Here is a 21,882-nt window from a genome sequence, read left to right on the forward strand (position 1 = left end):
GTGTTCCACATTTTTTTTAGATGTTGGCATTCAATCAAAGTTGTTTCCTATGGTGTGATGCACTTGAGATTTGGACCGACTTCATATTTTGGATGGCATGGATACAACACAGATGTCAAAGTGGGCCCTACAGTCTACCTCATCTCTTGCATGTCCGGAAGGGTTTTAAGCAACCTGGATTTGGTAGCGACCCTTCAAGTGGTCTGTGTTGGACAAGCTTTTTGGGCCCACCATCATATATGTATTTTATTTACCCTGTTCATTCATTTTGTGAGCTCATTTTAGGGCATGAGATAAAAAATGAGATAGATACAGATTTCAGGTTGACCACTATAGAAAACAGTGCTAATTACGGCCCGCCATTTTTGGAGGCCACAAAAGTTTTGGGCAAGTTGACATTTGTATTTTCCCTTCAACCGGGTTTGTTTGACATAATCAACGGGTTAGATGGGAAATAAACATTACATTGGGTCTCATACAGTTTTTAACGGTGGGTCTTCAATCTTCAATTGTTTCCTGTGGTAGTGTGGTCCACCTGAGATTTGGATCTACCTCGTTTTTTGGCTCATGCATTAAAATGAGCTGATGAAATGGATGGACAGAGGGGATAAAACACACATCATGGTGGGGCCTGCAGAGCACGGAGCAATACAAAGGGATTAATACAGAGTACGAGTTCAAAGACCCCGACGCCGAGTTAAAAAATGCTCTACTGGAGATCATCGGAGAGAGAGAGAGAGGCCACCTACTCGCCGGTGAGCATCAAGGCTCCTTCAATGGATTCTCTACCTAGCCACTTGCAATTACTCCTCTTCAATGGCTTCCTTCAATGCCTAGGTAGGCTTCTATTCAATGATTTCTTCATTAACTTCCACCCACGTTTCCTCAAAATTTTGAATTCGAAAATTAGATGGTTGGCTTGTAACTTTCTTATAGATAAGTGGGAACATAGACTCAAGGCATATAAGATTCTTGTTACTTTGTCCGTATGTAACTTAGTTGAAACAAAATTACAAGTAATTGTCCTCCCCCAAACACCACCTGTAACAAAATTATATTTTACAAAACTTACAGGTATCCAAACCCTCCCTTAGTCTTCTTGCTTGGAAATCTCCCATACAGGATGTGCTGTTGTGATGCACCCAGTCTGTACAATTGGGGCTTATGGTTTGATGACCCAAACCATTGAATAGGATGATCTCGACCTTTTGGTTGCTGGCCCGCGAAGAGACGGTTTAGAAAAATGCAACAACAATTCACGTTGAATGGAAAATGGGCCAAAGTCAAGGATTGGGATCTTTCAAGCTGGAAGATCTTTGTGGCAGGCATACCTCCTTGCTGGGCCCCATCATATCAAGTTTCGATCACTAAATGAGGAGTCCTCTTGTATGGGCACATCTAGACACAATGCTCATCCTGTTACGTGAAGACATTATAATTTCCTTAAGAAGTTATATTCAGATAAAGCGATTTTCACAGTTAATAATCTGAACTATTATAGTTTGTTTTGTTCAAAGTGGAATTTTCCTGCCCTCATATAAAGAACCTAGCGCCCTTCAGCTTAATGCTTTCTTGTGTTTCCCATGAATGATGTCATGTAATATAGAAATCACTCCTGGAAAGGGTGTTCAATTGGCTAGAGTAGCAAGTGTTGTACTGAACTAATTGCGGAAGGGGGTTATATCAGCCACATTAAGATTATCTTATGAAGGAGTCAGTTTGATATCCAAAAACTAAACAAATCTCGAAAAGAGGAATGTGTAATGTGGGGGTGAACTAGAAAAGTTAGGGGGCGCTTAGATGCTTGTAAGTTTTGTAAAATGTAACTTTGTTACAGGTGGTGTTTGGGGGGATAAAGTTACTTCTAACTTTGTTTCAACCTGTAAATTATTTACAGGCAAAAGTTACAAGAATCTTACATACTTTGAAGCTATGTTCCCATTGAAGGAAGTCATTGAAGAGAACCGGTTTAGGTATTATTGAAGGAATAAATCTGCAGAGAGCCTCTGTAGGTGGCTATTGAAGGAAGCCATTGAAGAGGAGTGATTGTAGGGGCTGGGTAGAGAAGACATTGAAGGAGCCTTGATGCTCATCGGCCGGTAGGTGGCCTTTTTCAATCAGAGCTCTCTCTCTCTCTCTCTCTCTCTCTCTCTCTCTCTCTCTCCCCCCTCCCCCCCCCCCTCGACGATCTCTAGCAAAGCAGTGAGGCATGCACCTCGATCCCCCCCTTTTTATCCTCGACATCGGGGTCTTTGGACTCAATACTCCGTGGTGACCCCTCGGTACTGGGTCAATGCTTTGCAGGTCCCCCCATGATGACGTGTGTTCTATCCACTCTGTCCATCCATTTCACCAACTCATTTTAAGGCATGAGCTAAAAAAAAAAGGCATATCTAAATCTCAGGTGGACCACACCATAGACCTAGATGTTTATTTGACATCTAAGATCAAACAGACCCAGATGAAGGGAAAACACAAATGTCAGCTTGATCGAAAACTTGTGTGGCCTCCAAGAAGTTTTTAATGGTGGGCGTTCAATCACTACTATTTCTTGTGGTGTGGTCCACCTGAGATTTGGATTTGTCTCATTTTGTCTCATGCCCTAAAATGAGCTGGCAAAATGGATGGACGGGGTGGATAAAATACATATAGGTATTTTGAATATGTGGGCTCACTTTTATGGCGCACATGATGATTAGTTTAGCTTAAGAATCGGCTCAACTATTCATCTAAATAGGCTTAACAAAATGGCATACTTTGTGCCAAGTTTTCTTATATGTCAATCAGATTTTGAGACGATTCCCTAATTCAAGCTCTGCTTAGTGTGAATATATAGTTTCTTACTTGTAACTAACTTATAGGTGATCCAAACGCAAAAACCAACTTACTCATAGGTTACTTACAAATTTCATCCAAACATGATTTACTTGTAAGTTACTTTCACCTGTAAGTTGCAACTTAAAAAAATTATAGGCATCCAAAGGAGCCCTTACGGTGGGGTTGGATCTAAGTTTTGGCAAGGTACGCATCCTCTAGTAGGACTTTTTGAAGCTTATAGGCTATTCCCTATGGGATGAAGAGGGGACTTTTTTTTGGTAAAAAAAAAGAAAAAAAAGAAAAAAAACCTCAATGCCTTGGCTTTTATCAATGTTCCAACAAATTTACTTGTATGCATAAAAACCTCAGGTTCAGCGGGGTAAATGTATTAAAAGTGTCAAATTTTATTGGATGGTGTTGCTATAGTTGGTGTGAGATTGCTTTGTGAAAACCCTTAAGAGAAAAGCGCATCAGCAGCTTATGTGCCATGTGAAGGCTACATTTTTGAAGATGCAGTACTTGTTGGTGAACATCTGCTATGTGGAGATATTTATCCATCTTTTCACCATTATCCATGGATCAGTATCTCTACTTACCCAGGTAATGACATTTTAAGAAATTTCATCCACATCTAATCTCCCATATAAAGATTCTGCAGCCACTTGGTTTGCAAGGCCATATAGGCATAATGTGATAGAAATGACATAGAGCTTGTGTTGGATTAGTGGATATTGATGGTTATTTTAAAGGACATCAGTTCATTTTGTGGATTCAAACTGTATAGCAGGGTGAAGAGTTATGCTTCTAGCAAATTTTACAAATTTTCTTGCTCATGTGATGATCTGAATATGATTGAACATAAACTTATTGTTATTGCCTTGTGGAAACCTACAGACTGTTGCAAATTGAATTATATTTGTGTTCACGGAATCATTGCTATAAATATAACTGAAACGTCTGTGTTTCAGATTTTGCATTTGCAATTTTTCTGTTGATTGATTGCATTGATTCTGATGGTAGTGGTAGGATTTTCCTTTGTTTCCTTAAGATTGTTGGCTCCTTTTTCCAGCTTGAGGAGTTCGACAAGAAGAAAGCTGAAGGGAGAGCAAAAAAGGCTGCATCAACTAGCCAATTGCAGTCAGCTGATGTCAGCCAAAATGAGAAATTGGCACAAAAATGTGAAAATTCGAAACTTTCAGTTCAGATGGAGCTGCATCTGAGAGAGATGGTGTCTCTGCTGTCCAATGTTCTGAACCTGCCCCGACCCAAGACAATGAAGCGATTAATTCATCCCTGGGCACTGAGCTAGATTCAACAAGTGTGGCAAATGCTGCATGTCCTACTTTGGCTAATGATTACTATGCATTTTACAAGGATCCAGAGAAACCTGCAAGAAATCCTGAGTCTACATGGCATGATGGTTTAGGCTTCTTGGGACAAGAGTGTGATTATTATGATTGCTAGTGGAGAGAAAGGAAGAATGATGAGCTTTGCAGTTCCACGGGTTTCAACAGATCATCCTACTGCTGTCGATACTGTTTATAGTTACCCAAACCTTGATGGAAACATTCATCAATTTAGTTACAATTCCTTGCATGAAGCTCAGTCAGAAGAAAATAGGCATTCATCAAAGGAATATCCTGTTAAAGAACCTGGCACATCTTATTTGTTGTTGACAACCGACTTGCCAGGGAAGTCAGCTAGTGTTCCTATGCCAAGCAAGGTGGAATCTGCTTGAATGTTAACTGCTTACAATGCATCTACCTCATATGATGGTAATTGCTTTCTTTTTCTTCCTTTATGTACTTTGTTTGAACTCTTTTATTTTCTTTTGATATGCAGGCACAAATAAAATGTTCACATGTGGTGTCGAGCAGAATGGGCCCTACCATGGGTCCATGACATGTTTCAAAGATCCAAACCGTCCATTAGATGCCCCCAGATGTTAGCCCTAAGGATCAAAATTCAGCCTGATCTGTACTCATACCAGAGGAAACAGCAGAGAGAGGACTTCCACCATAGGTATCTGTATGGGGGCCCACTATGATATTTTTATGCTATCTGACCTGTTCATTTTGTGCACCCTACCTGTATAAAGAGACAAACAACAAATAGCCCATTCCAAAACTCAGGTGGGGCCCACCAGGTTATTGTAGAGGTTTTTAGTTATGATTTAGGAATGTTCCCCGTGGTGTAGCCACCTGAGTTTTGGTTCTAGCTGATTTTTTTTGTGGTCCCATTTTCATGATGGTCTGCATTTGCAGAGTTCAGATTCCACATACACATCGCGGTGGGATCCACATAAACTCGAGTGTGGACATTGTGGGATCTCTCTCTCTCTCTCTCTCTCTCTCTCTCTCTCTCTCTCTCTCTTGTGTGTGTGTGTGTGTGTGTGTTATAATTTAGTCATTTAGTCAGTGGATTTAGGATTTACGATGTACGATTTGAGACGTATCTTAAGCAAAATGATTTGAATTTACGATGTACGATTTGAGGCGTATCTTAAGCAAAATGATTTGAATCCCCCCCGAATCCTACAATTCTATGATTTGAGTCTTACGAATCCAGATTTATGATTCAAAATATACTTGTTTTCGTCTATTTTAAAGCTTCCCGTGGCTTTCATTTTATATGTTTTTAAATTGGTGGTGGCTTTAAGGATCAGTTAGAAAAGATAAATTATTTTATTTTGTTCTTTATAAGAGATTAAATGATATATATTCTCTTCAACATTAAATCATAGAGCTTCTTTTTCTTTTTTTTCTAATTATTTATGATTTCTTACTTCTTAACGGATCGAAATGCCAAATTAATGTATAACTCATCTAGAATGTTTTGATGGATGGTTATGATCATGTTATACAATTAAGAAGGTTTCAATGGGTGGGCATCCACTCTCAACTGTTGTTTGTGGTGTGGCCCACCTAAGTCATGGATTAGCCTGATTTTTAAGGCCATGGCTCACCATGGAAGGGTGCATTTGAGTAATGGGATGGATGTCCCTCACACATTACAGTGGGGCCCATAGAGCTCGACCTCATGGGAAGCTTCCCATGAGGTTGAACTCATAGTTTGTGTGTAATAGAAAATGATCAGGTGGAAACGTTTTCACCACAATTATGGTGCTAACGACCTTTGTGGCCCCACCATTAGAAGTTGATGACATCCACTCCAACCATCATGCATGCTTTCATGTCTGGCCATGGCCTGCCCCACCATGATGTGTTGACGAAGTCCACTCTGACCATCATGTGCACCCTCTCATGTTTGGCCATGGCCCCAAAAATATTGTCAATCCATGACTTAGGTAGGCCAGCCACACCATAGGGCACACTTGAGAAAGCATGCCCCCTATCAACTGTTCCTGCTTGTGTGACCCACCTGAGTCATGGATTGGCTTGATTTTTGGAACCATTGCTGAACGAGGGATGATGTGCATGATGTTCGGAGTGGATGTCATGAACACATCACGGTGGGGTCCACAAAATTTGTTTGCACTATAATTATAGAGAAAACGCTTGGTAGATCATATACGCATGTACACACATATTCTCCCAATGGATGCCATGAACACATCACGGTGGGGCCCATAAAACTCATTTGCACTATAATTATAGTGAAAACGCTTGGTAGATCATGAGAGAGAGAGAGAGAGAGAGAGAGAGAGAGAGGCGCCCCAAAAATCAGGTTTTCTACGGTGACAACCTTGTTGGATGAGCAAAATGTCATACAAACATTATGGTGGGCCCCACACACCAACAAATATAGCTACTTGTGTATGAGCATTTCTCACACACACACATTGTGGGCTTTGCTAACATCCCCACCTTCATGGTGACATTAGCAACGTCTCCAAACCTTTTTAATGACATGTGGGACACCCAATCATTAATTTGAACTATTCACTCTTTCATGCAATTGGGGACAAGCCATGGGGCAAAAAATGTCTATTGGATGATCCTAAGCACCCGATCAATAGCACGGAAAATGGACAGTCAACATTGAGTGGATAAACAGAATAGGTCCAACCATCTATCTAATGGATCCCACTTTGCTATGGCTCATAAAAAACAAACGGTTGCAACAAATTGGCCTCATTCATAGGGTTAGGATCTTCCATTCGGAGTGTTCCTTGGCAGACATCGGAATCTCTCTCCTCCGGTTCCAATTTGAATTTCAGAAGTTCGTCAAATTGATTTCCACTATGTTTGCCCATGTCTTGTACTAGCACTGAGGGATCTCGTCTATCTTTCCAGGATTCTCTTAGGGCATGTTTGGACGGACGGATTGGAAGGGATTGGAAGGGATGGTAAAACGAGCCAAACAGACCCGATGAACTAGTCCTGGGATATAGCAAACCAATGGATCTTAAACCAATCCACTGACATCACCATCATTACCTTAAAATTGATCCCATCCCTCCTAATCCCGTTCAATCCAGCCGGCCAAACGGGCCCTTAATGTTCCTAGAGTCTCTTCCATGTTTCATTTGCCAGCTACTGAGTTGGAGAAAAATGAACCATTCTTCCCCTTGAAAAGTTCAAAAGTTGATAGTGGAGAGATGCTTTATTCATCTGACCACATTTCCCATCCTTCCCAGACATTTTCCAGCATTTTTGGTCCCATCTGGTGTTCCTTTGAGGTTCCTGCTAGTTCCTGTATCATGGGAGAACTCATTGAGCTAGCAGCCACTGATCTACTTCTCAAGAGCTTTACCAGGAGTCATAATTTCACACCTAGTCCCACTAATGTGTATCATTAACAGCATTATTCTCGAGCAGGGTTTCCCGCACAGATTCATGATATAACTCAATTCTCAAAATCTTGTTTTGTCAGCTGAGAAATTGCAAGAAAAGAAGCTTGTTTTTTAAATGGTTTGACCCTTGGCTGATGTGTACCTCACCTTTTTCTCCACCGCTCCAATTGCAAGATCTGTCACCTTTATAAGAAAGTAGGGAGAACTCTGCTAGACAAGACAGCTGCAGATCCCTATCATTTTGATTGGGCGCCACAACCAAAACATCTGGTTTAAAGACAACCTCACATATGCTTACTGATGTTGCCCCTTTATTGATCTGGTTGGGCTCCTTGAATCTGGACCAGCTGCCAAGTCCTGCGCCAAATCATCCCTTTCCTTTACCTTTGATCTGGAGCAAGCTAACTGTTGTAGCTTTGCCGGGGCATTTTTTCTTCATATTTTTCCGTCCAGAGAACATTTCCGACTTCTCAGCGGCTGCAACCATGTCCTCATCTTCCTTGCCTTTCAACAGACTGCATGATTCTCTTACACAATTGGTTTGAGGAAAGATGATTGATATGTGTGACTATAGAGTAACATGCTTACTGGTGAAGAATACAGAAGTTATTTGGATCCCACTTTCTTAACTGTGTTATGGTTACTGGCTTCTACATTAGTTGTCTGTATTTCTCAAATTATATGAAGGATCCAACTCATCCACTTCTTGATTTCTGCTTCAGAGTCAAATAGTATCCCCGAAGTTATTTTTGTTATAATCATTTTCAGGACCTTTTGCTAATTTGACACAACTTAGATGCAATATCTTGCGTTCTGTTTTCTTTACTTTTATTTATTTATTTTATCTAGAATTGCTTTGTCAAAGATTCACTACCCTTGCTTATGCCTTATTTTGTTGTTCATAAACAGTTCTGTGAACTTCTCTGAGGAGCGCATTTATCCCATTCATGTCGCATTGAGTCATACTATGTCAGATTTGTGTTTGGACGGTTTCATTCTGGACTTATGAACATATACTTTCTTCCAGGGAGATGTTGTAAACAAGCTAAGATCTGACATGGAAAGGTTAATGGTGGAAATTAGAGGTCATCTGGCTAGTTGTCCTTTGGTTTTTGTCCCCTTCTTTTCTTTGCCCCCCCCCCTCACAGGCACTCACACACCCCACACACTCACGCACTCACACCACAATGGAATTTCACCACAATGGGTACTCGAACCCATGACCTCATGTTGAAACTCTTGTGAGTCTTCAACCTGCGGAGCATTTAAACCTGTATTTCTCATGTTTACTGTAATGCGGTTGATCTAAGTTTTGATTCTGTGGGATTATATATTCTCCTTTTAGCTTTGTCAATGCAGATGTTGTTAGATCAACTGTTGAAGGTGTGGGAAGCACTAGCAATGAGAGTTGGATTTTACATCCGTTTGTTGAACCTTAAAAAATAGTTGTTTCTTATGTTTGCAGGACTAAAGTAGTTCCATTCTTTTACTCAATTTTGAACTCTTTACATTTATTTTATTGTGATTCTTTTTTTTTTTTCGTGAATATTTTTATTCTGAGTCATATATAGTGTATTACCCAATATTAGCTGTACCATGTAAATTGTCTATCTATGCATGTGGTATAGCAAATGTGATGTTCAAAATTTTGTCAAACAATCAATTAGCTCCAATCCCTGATGTTTATTGTTGGGTAAAGATGCCTGGTCATGAAACCTGTATACTTCGCAATATTAAAATCTAAGAGAATATCCATTTGTAAGGTTATGTTGTTATTCCTATTGTATTCTTATATTATCTCATTATTTCCCAAAATGGGTGTGCCTGTAAATTCCTGCCATTTATCAAAATATATCAATGAGACAAACCTTCCTCTACGCTCTACCTGGTATCGATATGCCAGCCGGTCCACAGTCAGGGTAAAAGAGGGTTGATCGTTTGCCGGGAAATCATGAGGCGATTCATAAAGCTTATCCAAATAACTGGGATGCCAGCAATGATATGATTTATCATTGAGACAGGGAAGTGTTTGATGGGGACATCACGTGCACACGCGCACTCACGCCGCCCCCCCTACGCACGTACGTACGTAGGAGGACCCTACCATTGATTTGGCTCGATGACGACGTCCAGGGAGGGCCTCCTAACTAAAAGTCAAGTTTTGGTTCAGAAAAAGTGGCCCGATAGTCAAGAAAAGCCCACCATGGGATCTCATGCTCGTGGCCCACTCGTCAGATTGGTTTTATATTTTAGGTTTTGTTTATTGTTATTATTTAGAACATCGTGAACGCTTTAGATTTCTTTGTTTGGTTTTTATTTTAGTTTACTTCATCGCCAAGTAATAGGTGTCGCGCATGATGCGAATTTTTGGGTATAGGGTTCTCTCTATAAATAGGCACCTCTTGTAGTTCTTTTGATTCATTGAAGTTAATAAAAAATTCCTGCTTTATTTTTCTGCTTTCTTCGTGAGTTGTGGAAGAATTCAAAAGTGGGTGCGAAGCCCTCCCTTTTCGAAGGGCTAACTACCGTGGTGCGAAGCCACATCGATCCCAATTCACCCCCATCTTCCATCATCTTTTTTTCCATCTTCCCCCACCATCCGTACTTCGAATTTGTCCTTTTGTTGCATCAGATTTCTTCATTGAAGCAGGTTTCCAGATTTTGGCCCACAGGCTAGCTGAAACTTCGGCGGAGCACTACGCACAAACCGTACATCGGATCGAGCTGAGATTTGGAGGTTTTGGAATCCATCCCTGGCCGAGCAGGGCCAAGGTGACCTTTTTCTGAATAGTGGGCCCTACACATGTGCGGCCGGGATCACATGCACCTCCGTCTGGGCCATTGTTGTTGTTCATACGCTTTTGGCTCAGGTTTTTATCCTCTTTTATCGTCTCATAGCCATTTTTTCATGAATCCTAACCCTATATTACATGATCCCTAATTGATTTGTCCCTTTTTATCACCTTAGGGTTCCTTGAATTGAAATTAGAGAATCCCTTGGATTAGGGACTGATTTTTATGCATGAGTAGTTGATTTTATTTCCCTTTGACATTGTTTGGCTTATAATTTTATTGGTCCAGTCCTAGCCTGTGTCGGCTTGGACCCGCATAGATTCCCCTTTAATTGAATGTTTGGATTTTCATGTGGGATGTGGAATTTGTGTGATTGTTTCTAAATTGGTGTGATCTAAGCTTGAAATCTTGCATATCATATTTAAATTCACGTCCTGCATCAGTGTTATTACCCTTTCATCTATTCTAGAGGTTCCCATTTATCTTGCCATGGTATTAGAATATGTCCACTAAGATTTTCACACATCTATAATGAATTCAATTTCAAATATTTGGATCTCATATTTCCTAGCTACGGTTAGGCAATCATCATTTCACTTTTGAGGCCTTGCGTTGGCAGCGAAGCTTACCTACTGAAGAAAAAGGAAGAAGTTACTAGCATCTTCTTAATTATTCCCTTCAGTCTATCTCCATATGTTTAACAAGATGCAAAGCCTATTTTCAATGTAAAGGTGAATGTCATTGAGGGTTACATTTTCCTCTTCACCTGCACCTTAGATTTAGAAGCATTTCTTATATGAAAATAATCCTAATTAATTCTTTTCCTGCCTTTTTTTTTTTTCCCTATTTCTGTATCTCTAGATTGTTAATAAGTAATACCGTTATTGTCATATTGGTGGTGTCAATAACTTTCCATGTGTACCATTTATATGATAATAATTGTTATTATTGTTTTCTTTGAATAACAGATGGCACCTCAGGCTGTGAAACTGGAGTATGCCAATGCACAACTAGAATGTAGTGCGGCTGATGAACGGACAAAAATATTGTCTTCTGAAGTCATTGGCTTGGAAGAAAAGGTAGTGGACTGCTTCATTGGTGTAGTCTGCTTCATCTGTTTTGGAGCAAGCAAATGGAATATAAATAGGCAAAATGCAAACACTGGCTTTGATTATAATCAAATGTAAAATTGACTGTTTCCTTTATTTCTAGAATGCCTCTTTGTTACTTTGTAAAATTTCCTCATAAATGAGTCACCTTCCCCTTTGTGATTGAAGCTAGATTTTATAGAGTTGCCTTTTGATAAATATACTGACAGGGTTTTGACAAATGTTGTGCTGAGATATCAAGCTTACTGTGCATAGGTTGATAAAACTGATCATTTTTAGATAATCAAATTTCAGCTGTCATGTCTGGTTTTATAAAGGTGCCTCATAGGTTGAGCATATTGGTTATTAGATTAGATGGCCCTATCGCTCTTCTGTATTTTCCATGTTAGTTTCTACCTGTAAAAACTATGCACAATTGATATGAAATTATTGACTTGTGTGTTTTCTACTGATTCTGAATCCTTTTCATGAAAATAGTTGTGACTCTTGGTGCTTCCAGTAGCCAGGCACCCTAACCTCAATAGTTTTGTTTTGGCATTTTCTTCATTACTCATTCATCGTCTAACTTGATCTATGTTGCTACTTATTCTCTCTCTCATTTTTGCAATTTTGAAGAGATCTTTTTCACCTTCTCGTCCCCAATCTATTGTAAAGATCATCAAAAGCCTTAAGATTTGCCTCACTTGCTACTTTCTTAGCAATCTTTTTGGCATTTCTATGTTGTTCAAGATTTTCATCGTTTCTAGTCCCTTGACAGGCTTTTCAACACGAACTTTTCTCATTAATACTTTTTGTACATAGTCATTCCACCACCAAAGTTCCTTAAATAGTCATCTATTCTCTTTTGCTACTTTCCTAATGAACTCAGCCATCTAATTCCACATAACAGTTCTTCCTCAACATTCCACTTTTCTTCTTCCATCAATTTACTTTTGAATATTGTTCTCCCCTTTTAAATTCCACCACCTAGGTTTTGGACACCTATTAATTTCATTTCCTCTTTTCCATCTCTTATTGTAAACATCCATAATCACTGACCTATGTTGTGCAGTCAAACTCTCCTAGTATAACCTTGGAGTCCTTACATATTGATCGTTTTGTCTTCCTAGGTGAGAAATCTATTTGGCTAATATATGATCCACTTTTGAAAGTTAATAAATGTTCATATCTCTTTTTAAGGTATGCCTTTGCTAGAGCTAGTATGCCATAGTGAAATCAAGGATAGCATCGCCCATCTCATTTCTTCTCCCAAAACCATATCATTTATGTACCTCCATATCCTCACTTTCTTTTCCTACATGACCATTGAAGTCTTCTCCTACAAATCTCCTCTCTCCATTTGGAATTTCTTGCATTTGTCCATCCATATCCTCCCAAAATTGTTTCTTGATTCTCTTTTCTAACACTAGTAACAATGATTATGTCCTCTCCAAAGTTCCAAACACAAGTTGTATTAATAAAATCATATCACTTACTCTCATAGCAGGTACAACTTTATCTTTTAAATCTTTATCCACCACTATCCCTACCCACCCATTTATATTATTGTTCTTTCCTATATACCAAAGTTTATGTTCATCGGTTTCTCTACTTTTGGCTCCTTTCCACTTGGTCTCCTGAACGCAAGTCATGTTAAGTCTCCTTCATTTCATTGTATCAGCCAAGTCCATACTCTCACATGTCAATGTTCCTGTATTCCATGTGGCAAGAGAATCCTATTCTCCTGGACTAGCTTCTTTACCCGCACGCGTCTAGAATGGTGTTGGAACCCTTGCCTATTTCTCGCCACTACTAGGCGTTGTTGCAGCGCATCACTTCAGGGGGGCGCCCCAGCCAACCCTTCCATTTCTCATGACACCCGGTTCCAATTTGGCAAGTTACTTACAGGGAACAACCTAACATAAGTTTGGAATGTCATATTGTTTGGATTCATGTTGGAAGTTATAGCACAAGTTTGACACCGGCTGCCAACCTGGCACAACCATCCTTTATCCAGGCTTGGGATCGGCAATGAGCACAAAACTCCCCACAGTGCTATGATTATGTTGGAGTAGATTAGGGAAATCTTTTTAGACTAGGATATTTCCATTTTCGTTAAGATGTGTATCTGTTAAGTTCTCTCACAGATTTCTCTCCTCTTCTAAATATTCCTGTTATTATCAGTGGAATAAACAAGTTATAGTTTGTACAACGTAGCCTCTTGTAGTTTAAGTGTTTAACATAGTATCAAAGCACTATCTAATAGTGTATTAAATAGGGTGATTACAATCAAATAGTTTGTTCAATTACTCGTTAACGTGATATTTATAACAAAGAAAAATTATTGACATGGTGATTAGGAAACAGAAAGCAGAGTCTGATGAGAGCTTTTGTCGTCTGGAAATATTCTGCCTTATGACTGATGATCTTTAGTATGTGCTTGTATAGCTGCATGGATAAAGCATGCATATCTCAATTCCAGCTGTTAAGGTTGTTTCGTTCACAGACATGTATTACGAAATTATTGATACACGATGGCTCTCTGAAAAATCAGGTGCCCACAATTGTTAACATCGTTTGATCTTTGGATGGGACTTGCACTCAGAACCTACAGTTTGTAAGAATTATTTGAACTTCAAAGATATTCTATGTTTGACTTCCTAGTGATGTTTATAATCAGATTCCACATAACTTCTGTTATTCTGTAGTGTTGTTTATCATGTTAAAAAAATTGCATTTATGTTTCTATTTGAGAGATCTTATTACTTTTTTTTTTTTTTTTTTTTTTTTTTTTTTTTTTTTTTTTTTTTGTTTATTTTCCTGTGAACTTTCTCATGTTTATCACAGTTGCTAGCTTTATCAACTTAGTTCTCTGATTTTCGTGTAATTTATTTATGTAGGCACTCAGATTGAAGTCAAATGAGCCACTGCTGGAGAGACAATTGGAGAACACAAATGCTGAATTGACTTCATACAAGTATGCTCTACATTTAAGCTTCTTCCGTTCTTCAACTCAAAACATCTTTACATCATTTTGGTAGATTCTAATCTGAGAATTCAATAATTACCAGGATAACAAATAAGTGTACGATGTAGGCTCTAGTCATCAAATGTTGATGCTAAGATTGCGGACACCCTAATCATTGAATGTTTAAGCTGAGATTGCAGACACTCTAATTCAAATGTTTAAGCTCTAATTACCTAGGTTGCAGCCATTGAGCATAATGCAATCTCCTGTAGTTCTTTTCAGAATCATAATCCTTTTCAGAATATCTTGTTATGAGCCTCTTATGTTTTGTGTTAGCAACTGCTATTAAGAGGTTGTGGAAAGAGTTAATGATTTGTTTGTTTTATGATAGGATATGGATGCAGTTCCTGAATACCATATTTATTTGAACAAACCAGGGATCTATTTCAAGGACCACTTCCATCACGCACCCTAGAATCATGCTCAAGTGTGTGTGACATTGACGGGGTGGTGGAAACAACTGCTCATAAGAGGTTTATGGAAAGACTTACTGATTTGTTTGTTTACGATGGGATATAGGTGCCTGCCATGAATAATATTGATTTTATTTACTTGTACAAACCAAGGATCTAGTTGAGGACCACTTCCATCATTCACCCTAGAACCATGCTCAAGTGTGTATGTCATAAACAATTTAACAAGCAACATTTGGAAACTTATTATTTCATGGATGGTTGTGTGGAGTTTCATTGACAGTTAATGCATGTAACAGATATTATACAGAAATCTTCCAAGTAAAAAGCAGATAAATCCTGTATGCAAACCATGCATTTTAGGTTTGCAGATGGGTTCCATACTTGGTACTGTTTGGGTTCCTCGTACGTGGCAAAATCCTATCCTCTATCAATATAGGAGCACCTATGCTAACTTTGAAAGTTCTTGAGAACAGTAAAGAGGGATTATATCAGATGTCATATTCTGAATATTAAGAAATAAGAGAAGAGAAGCTAAGATTCATCATGGATGAAGCAATGGTGCCCACCCCACGAATCCATTTATAAATGAAAATCTCCAGGTTCCAACTTTCCAACTATTAAATGAAATGCCACGTGAGCTTGCATTTCCTAAATGCTCCTCCCTCGCAAAATTACTTTGCTTAAAAAACTAGTGGGGTCAAAACAGTATTGTATGTATTATCATGAATTTCATTATGGTAACATCATCTTATTCATGTGGTTTCTAATCGTTCTTCTTGTGATATTCATAATATGAATGGGAGTGTATATGACATCATGAAATGTGTACAAGTGGCGACTTGTCAATTGGAGCATAAAAAACTGCTAATATCAACAGTATATAAATTTAAGTACTAACATCTGGCAGGAAGAGACAAGTGAGTTCCCAATTATTGTAGGCTCACATCAGGGGTCGGCATTGAGCCTGTACCTTTTCGCATTAGTTATGGACAAGTTAACGAGGCATTTGCAGGAAGAGATCCCATGGTTTTTGTTGTTTGCAAATGCCAAAGTTTTGATTGACAAGGCGAGGGAGTTGCAAACACGGTTAGATTTATGGATGGATGCTTTAGAATCTAAAAGATTTAAAACTAATTGGACTAAAAGAGTATATGGAATGCAATTTTAGTAATAATGGGCGTGAATATGAGTAATAGTTAAAATTGCTGACCAAGAAGTTTCACAAAATGACCACTTTTGGTACCTCAGGTCAATAATTCATGACAGTGGAGAGGTTAAAAAGGATGTTGTCCAGAGAATTCAAGCCGCATGGAAGAAATGGAGATGCACCTCTGGAGTTTTATGTGATCATTGTGTACCACTAAAACTGAAAGGGAAAATTTATAGGATAACTATAAGACCACCATGCTTTATTGGGACAAAATGTTGGGTAGTAAAAGAACAAGATGCTCATAGGATGTGTAGCTGAAATGAGGATGTTGAGATGGATGAGTAGCAAGATGACAAAGTATAGAATTACAAATGAACATTTGAGGGAACTTGGTAGTAGTACCAATAGGTAATAAAATGAGGGAAAGTAGACTTAGATAGTTTGGTCATGTGCAATGGAGACCAAGAACCTCGCCGGTTAGGAGTGAGTTGGTACAAGTTGAAGGCTCTTAAAAGGCAAGGAGAAGGTCCAAAAGGACATGGATGGAGGTAGTAAGAAAAGATTTGATGATCTATGGTCTAACTGAAGGTAGAGTGGAATGGCAGAATAGGATTCATGTAGCCAACCCTAAATTGGGATAAGGCTTAGATGATGATGATATAGATTTGAGTACTGACATCTCCCAGTTTAAAAAACATTGGTGCTTTATAGCTGTTAGTTTTGATTGTACGTGTGCTGCTGTCTTCTCTTGTTACATTCTTGTTTATTTGGTTTAACTTCATTGTTGAAGGACTTGAACAAGGAGTTATCACAAAAACTGGAAATTCAGACTCCGAGGTTAGAGCTTTTGACTTCTGAACGTATGGCCAACGACAATGCCCTGGCGAGACCAACAGAGTCCAACAGCATCCTGCCTGACAGTGCAGTGTATCCAGATGAAAGGGACGAGGTCCCATTTTACCTTTGTTTCTTTTGTTGTTCAGTATAAAATTGTACTTCCCCTTCTAGAAGCTAGTATTCTGGATCCAATCTCAGCACCCATTCATTGTTTCTTCGAAAATAAGAAATTTTAGTTTTTCTTGTGATATTTTGAGCCATTGAGATTTCTCTTTATAGATATATTCTTGGGCAGCCATTTCCCTTGTCCTGCCATTTGTTTATTGTTACTGAAGGTATACAATCTTTATTGCCTAGAGCTGTTGATGAAGCATTACATGAGTGTAACAATTTTGTTTTCTATGAAAGGCACATGGACCTATAGATGTTATCTTCTGTATCTTTTTAATTAGAGAAGCACTAAGGCAATTCACTGCTCGTGGCAACATGGCATGGGCGTGTGAAATTCGGACTGTTCTTTAGGCAGGGCCGGACTGGTTCACTACAGAGAATGATTACTTAATTGGCCTGATTCTGGTGCATGGGAATCTTCGTCGGGCCTGCCTGATGAGCGTGTGCCATGTTTGTATATGTGCCTCAAATCACTAGCATTTCTCTTTTAAATAATTGCTGCTATAAAGCTGTGCACCAAAAAATAATGGAAAAACTACATTAGCTCATTTTAGCTTCTTGTTGACATTTTTTTTTCCCTGCATTTGTCTCAGTTCTCTATCTTATAAAGGTGTAACCAGTGATTTATGTATAGATACCGTACAGTACCGGTACGAAACTGGGTTGTAGTTAGAAAGCATCCCTGTGTTGATCAATATATCATGATTTATTGTAATGCATCAATGATATATTGATACATTGTATCGATGCATTGTGATATTTTAAAAATATCGCTGTTATAAGTTCCCCGACATGGTTGATACGTATTGTACGTATTGATGACATCGCACTTGTGTCGGTCCGGAAATATGAAAAATTCTTTTTTTTAAAAAAAAAATTATCTGATCTTCTCTTAAATCTTTTGCTGGGATTTCATTGGTAAGGGGACTTCAACCAATCATTTTCATTTGTTTGGAGAGAAAAGGGGATTTGGTGTGGAAATTGAGATTGGAGAGCATGTAGTAATAGAAACTCAATCGGTAAGTTTTTGCTAATTAAAATTTTTCTCTTATTTAAATTGCTTGGAATCTGTGGAATGAAGTTAGCAATCCTTGATTTTGCATGTTTTTCATGCTCAATCATGGATTTTGACCTCTGATTTTTTAAATTGGGAAAAATGGGGAATCAATTTCATCCATTTAACTTGCAATTAGAGTGTGGAAAGACATATGAGAGTGCTTGGAGGTTGATCTATAGACTGAGGGAGCTTTTTGGAATTTTTGAAAAAAAAAATGTTATTTTTAATTAAGAATATGAAACAATATTCTTTCTTTGAAAAAAATAATTTGATCACATGCTATTTATGCATTTGTGAGTGTGTGTTGATGTCAACATCAGTCACACATTTATTTTGAAAAATAAATTTAATTAAAAAATATTTTTAAAATAGAAGCACTGTACATTGTAGGGTAGATTTATCTTTTGAATGAATTGGTTGTGCTTTCATACATGTCTTTTGTGATTTATAAATTATATGAACTGATTTTGAATATAGTTGCATCACTTTTGTCAAACAACGCATAGTTTAGGACTATACAGAGGAAACTTATTGTGCGTACTTGTTTTTTGTGATCTTTTGAGCTCTAAGTGTGTATTTAATGTTCTTTTTAACATCCCCTGAAGTTTCATTGACAATTTGATCAATTTCCCAATGTTTCCCAAAAACAATGATACATTATGTGATACATGTGATGTTTTTGTATCCCAAGGGTGTGATTCATGTGTCGTTATCCATACTAAAAACACTGGGTGTAACTTTTAAATATTCTCATCTGCTTATATCTATCAAGTCTAAACTGACATGCATTTTTGGCTCCACAATGTTTTTAGGTCCAACTCTAATAGTGAGGACAGATGTAAATGCATTCTGGTTCCATATTGTTGTTAGGTCCAACTCTAATACTGAGAACATAGATGCGCATGCATGTGGCATCCGTAATAATTCTGTTATATTTGAATTTAAATACCAAAATAGTAGGTAGATTTGGATGTATGTGATGTGTGTTAGAGTTAACTCTGTCCTAAGAGCTCCATAAATGTAATAAAGTTCCTGGGTTCTTTATCACTTGTATTTTATCCTATACATGTCATTAAAAAGATCTCTTGCTGCAGGCTTGGATGGATTAAATCTGTCTTGGATGATTAGCCCATTTTATTTATTTATTCATTGTTCTTAGGAAAATTAGCAAAGGCCCCTTAAAAAATGATCTTAGGATGTAAGAGTTCCCAGTTTATTTTCATCCCAAGCCGCCCATTTTAATTGAATTAATCGATTGAATTTCCATTTTTACCATTCACCATGCTTGAAAACTTTTAAAACAAAAGCATCAAACGAAGAGGCTCGCAGCAAGAGGGGCCGATCTAGGGTCATGTTATGATGATCATAACCATTTATAGCAATAAGCCCCCCCCCCCCAAACACACGCACACACGCAAAAAATCTTATTAGAATCCAATCCTTTGATCATTTAATATTTTTCTTTGGTTATGGACTAGCGATCATTTAATATTTTCCTTTGATTATGGGCCATCTCCTTAACCGCTGTTTTGAAATCCGTTGATTGAAGTTTATGATCTTTGATTCTTGAAGATTTTCAAGGAAGCCACCATTCACAGTTGTCCCATCATGTAAATGGTTTGGATGATTGAACATGACCCAGTAAGTATGGCATCTTGAGTGCAAAGTTGTAACCTGCAAACTGATTATACTGCTATCACCTGGAAGATCAGGCCAAAAATCTGTGGACCCCGAAAAAGGTGTCGTATGTTAAAACATACTGTGACCATGTATCAACTTCAAGCACATTTGCCAATATGGCATGTCTCAGCAGTGCACAGGCAATTCATTCTATAGTGTATGTTGCGACCATGTCCTGATGCCAATAATAATAATAATAATAATAATAACAAATCATTTTTGCATTGTCAGATGGATAAAAAAAATCATTTAAAGGAGTGAAGCCCATTCAAAAACCTGACATTATTATCCCACTTTCGTTGAGTAACATGTGCCTTAGTCCCTCCTAGTCGTAATCAGTTGCGCATGGTCACAAACTGACACATGAAATTTTCTTTTTATAATTGATACATGGTGTTTCCCCTGTTTTCCTTCAACCAGGTGGAGTGTCTTGCGTTGTGGAGCTCCATCAAAGCGCCGCACCAGCATGCTTCTGCGATAACTTGACATCAGGGCAGCATAATTGGTTCCAGCATCCTTCTCGATTACATTGGCCTAAGGGCAAGGTTCTAGCAAGGAAAAAACACATACAATGCCATCCAGCGGCCCACTTGAATTAATATCAATTCACAAATGCCATTTTACAACAAAACATGCTAAAAATGGAACTACCTTAGGTGTCCTTTACACATGAATTCTCAAGTTTGCTGATGCCAAAATCGGAAGAAAACAACGGAAGTCTTGCCTTGAAAAACAAAAAGGACAAAATACACCAAATACAGTGAAAATAAAATCTTCTATTGGTTGATTCTACACCACCTCATTTGACTTGGGCCTCATCACGAGAGACGCAAGGGGCGTCTTTCAGTATTTACCAGAAGGAATGATGAATGACATTAGCACGTGTAAGAAACACCTTTAATTCTATAGCAATGAATGGACTAGATTGTATTGCTAGAACCTTGCCCTTTATTACAATGCTGTAGGCAAAGCCACTTCTATTGTCCCTCATTATCCTTGAGTAACTCTGTACTGATATCGTGTCATTTGACTTGTTTGGTTTCCACAGATCAAATGAGAAAATCTAGAATTTGGATTTGAGGTTTTGCTTGGTGGTCGCTTGAGCAGAAAAAAAAAGAAGAAGAAGAAGAAGAAGAAAAAAGAAAAAAAAAAAGAAAAAAGAAAAAGAAAAAAGAGAAGATGATACTCTCGTTTGCAACCTCCACGAAGCACATGGAGAATTCACCCTCCTAGTCCTTGAGAAATGCAGTAGTGATTTGCCTGATGGCTGATGAGATATTGAAGAGGTGAGTTGTGGCTGTGTGTAAAATCCAGGCCGTGTATCAGGTGGAGCTTTATGTGAAAATGGGCCGCATATGTATCACGTGGTCATGTGTGCTATGATCTGTATTTTTGGCGGGTGGACCCCATTTCAAAGCTCACACGAGCACTCGGCTTGTTTGGACTTTTAACCTTATTCATGAGCTTTTATCATTCCGATGAGGACGATAACTGTTACTAAAAGAAATTGTGGGTAGATATTTTTGAGAGCTTTGTCAAGCTCACACGCGTATACAAGTCTGAAACCACACGCCGGTGTTGCCGACCAGTGTAATATCCAAGCCATCCATAAGGGTGGGCCTCACTGTGTAGATGTTACTGCCCAATGATATGGTGGTGCACTCAATAGGTCTGCCACGATATTAAAAATAAGTGGATGGGCTAGAAAATTTGTTGCGGTTTTTCATGACTGTAAATTTGTTCAGTTAAATGTGGCCCACCTGACTAATGGATGGATCTAAATTTTGGCATAGGAAATCTACGAGGTGGGACCCTTCTGATGGATGGCTTAGATATTGCACTTGTCTGCCATGGTAGCATATGTAGTGGCGTGTCTTAGCTGACTTGTACGAGCGTGTGTGCTTAGCAAAGCTCTATTTATTTAATGCCATCAGCTGATTCAGCTCACGGCCCTCTGCTTTCCATTCATTCTACTGCACTGGAAGAATCTAGAACTCGTAGTGAGTTCTTCAAAGGCTAGGAGGCCATTTTTCTCGTGCAGGGCCCACAGGTTTGCTATGTCAGGCAGGACCAGACACGTGTCGTCCCT

General features: G+C 38.6%; 1 protein-coding gene across 14 annotated transcripts; it reads left to right on the plus strand.

Annotated features, from left to right (window-relative positions):
• The first annotated feature begins 676 nt into the window (after window positions 1–676).
• On the plus strand, window positions 677–20,331 carry LOC131232927 (protein BLISTER-like). Of its 14 annotated transcripts, none has more exons than XR_009164989.1 (8): window positions 677–2,099; window positions 3,887–4,592; window positions 8,601–8,658; window positions 11,335–11,445; window positions 14,009–14,071; window positions 14,355–14,431; window positions 16,839–16,997; window positions 20,214–20,331. XR_009164989.1 is itself a non-coding variant. In XM_058229454.1 (4 exons), the coding sequence occupies exons 1-4, from the start codon at window positions 4,572–4,574 to the stop codon at window positions 20,272–20,274; spliced, it is 270 nt and encodes an 89-aa protein (XP_058085437.1). In that variant the 5' UTR covers window positions 3,147–4,571; the 3' UTR covers window positions 20,275–20,331. The 14 variants fall into 14 exon arrangements, 3 of the variants coding, with proteins under 3 accessions (XP_058085437.1, XP_058085438.1, XP_058085439.1); XR_009164988.1 differs by having other exon boundaries at window positions 677–837; window positions 3,866–4,592; XR_009164987.1 differs by having other exon boundaries at window positions 677–837.
• Window positions 20,332–21,882: the final 1,551 nt, after the last annotated feature.

The sequence above is a fragment of the Magnolia sinica genome, chromosome 18, assembly GCF_029962835.1.
Source record: "Magnolia sinica isolate HGM2019 chromosome 18, MsV1, whole genome shotgun sequence".
In the NCBI taxonomy this organism is placed as follows: domain Eukaryota; kingdom Viridiplantae; phylum Streptophyta; class Magnoliopsida; order Magnoliales; family Magnoliaceae; genus Magnolia; species Magnolia sinica.

Coding starts and splice junctions, on each gene's coding strand:
- LOC131232927 (XM_058229454.1), top strand. CDS start 4,572: ATGCATCTACCTCATATGATG. Junction 4,593..11,334: donor TGCATCTACCTCATATGATG/GTAATTGCTTTC, acceptor TTTGAATAACAG/ATGGCACCTCAGGCTGTGAA. Junction 14,432..20,213: donor GCTGAATTGACTTCATACAA/GTATGCTCTACA, acceptor TCCTTCAACCAG/GTGGAGTGTCTTGCGTTGTG.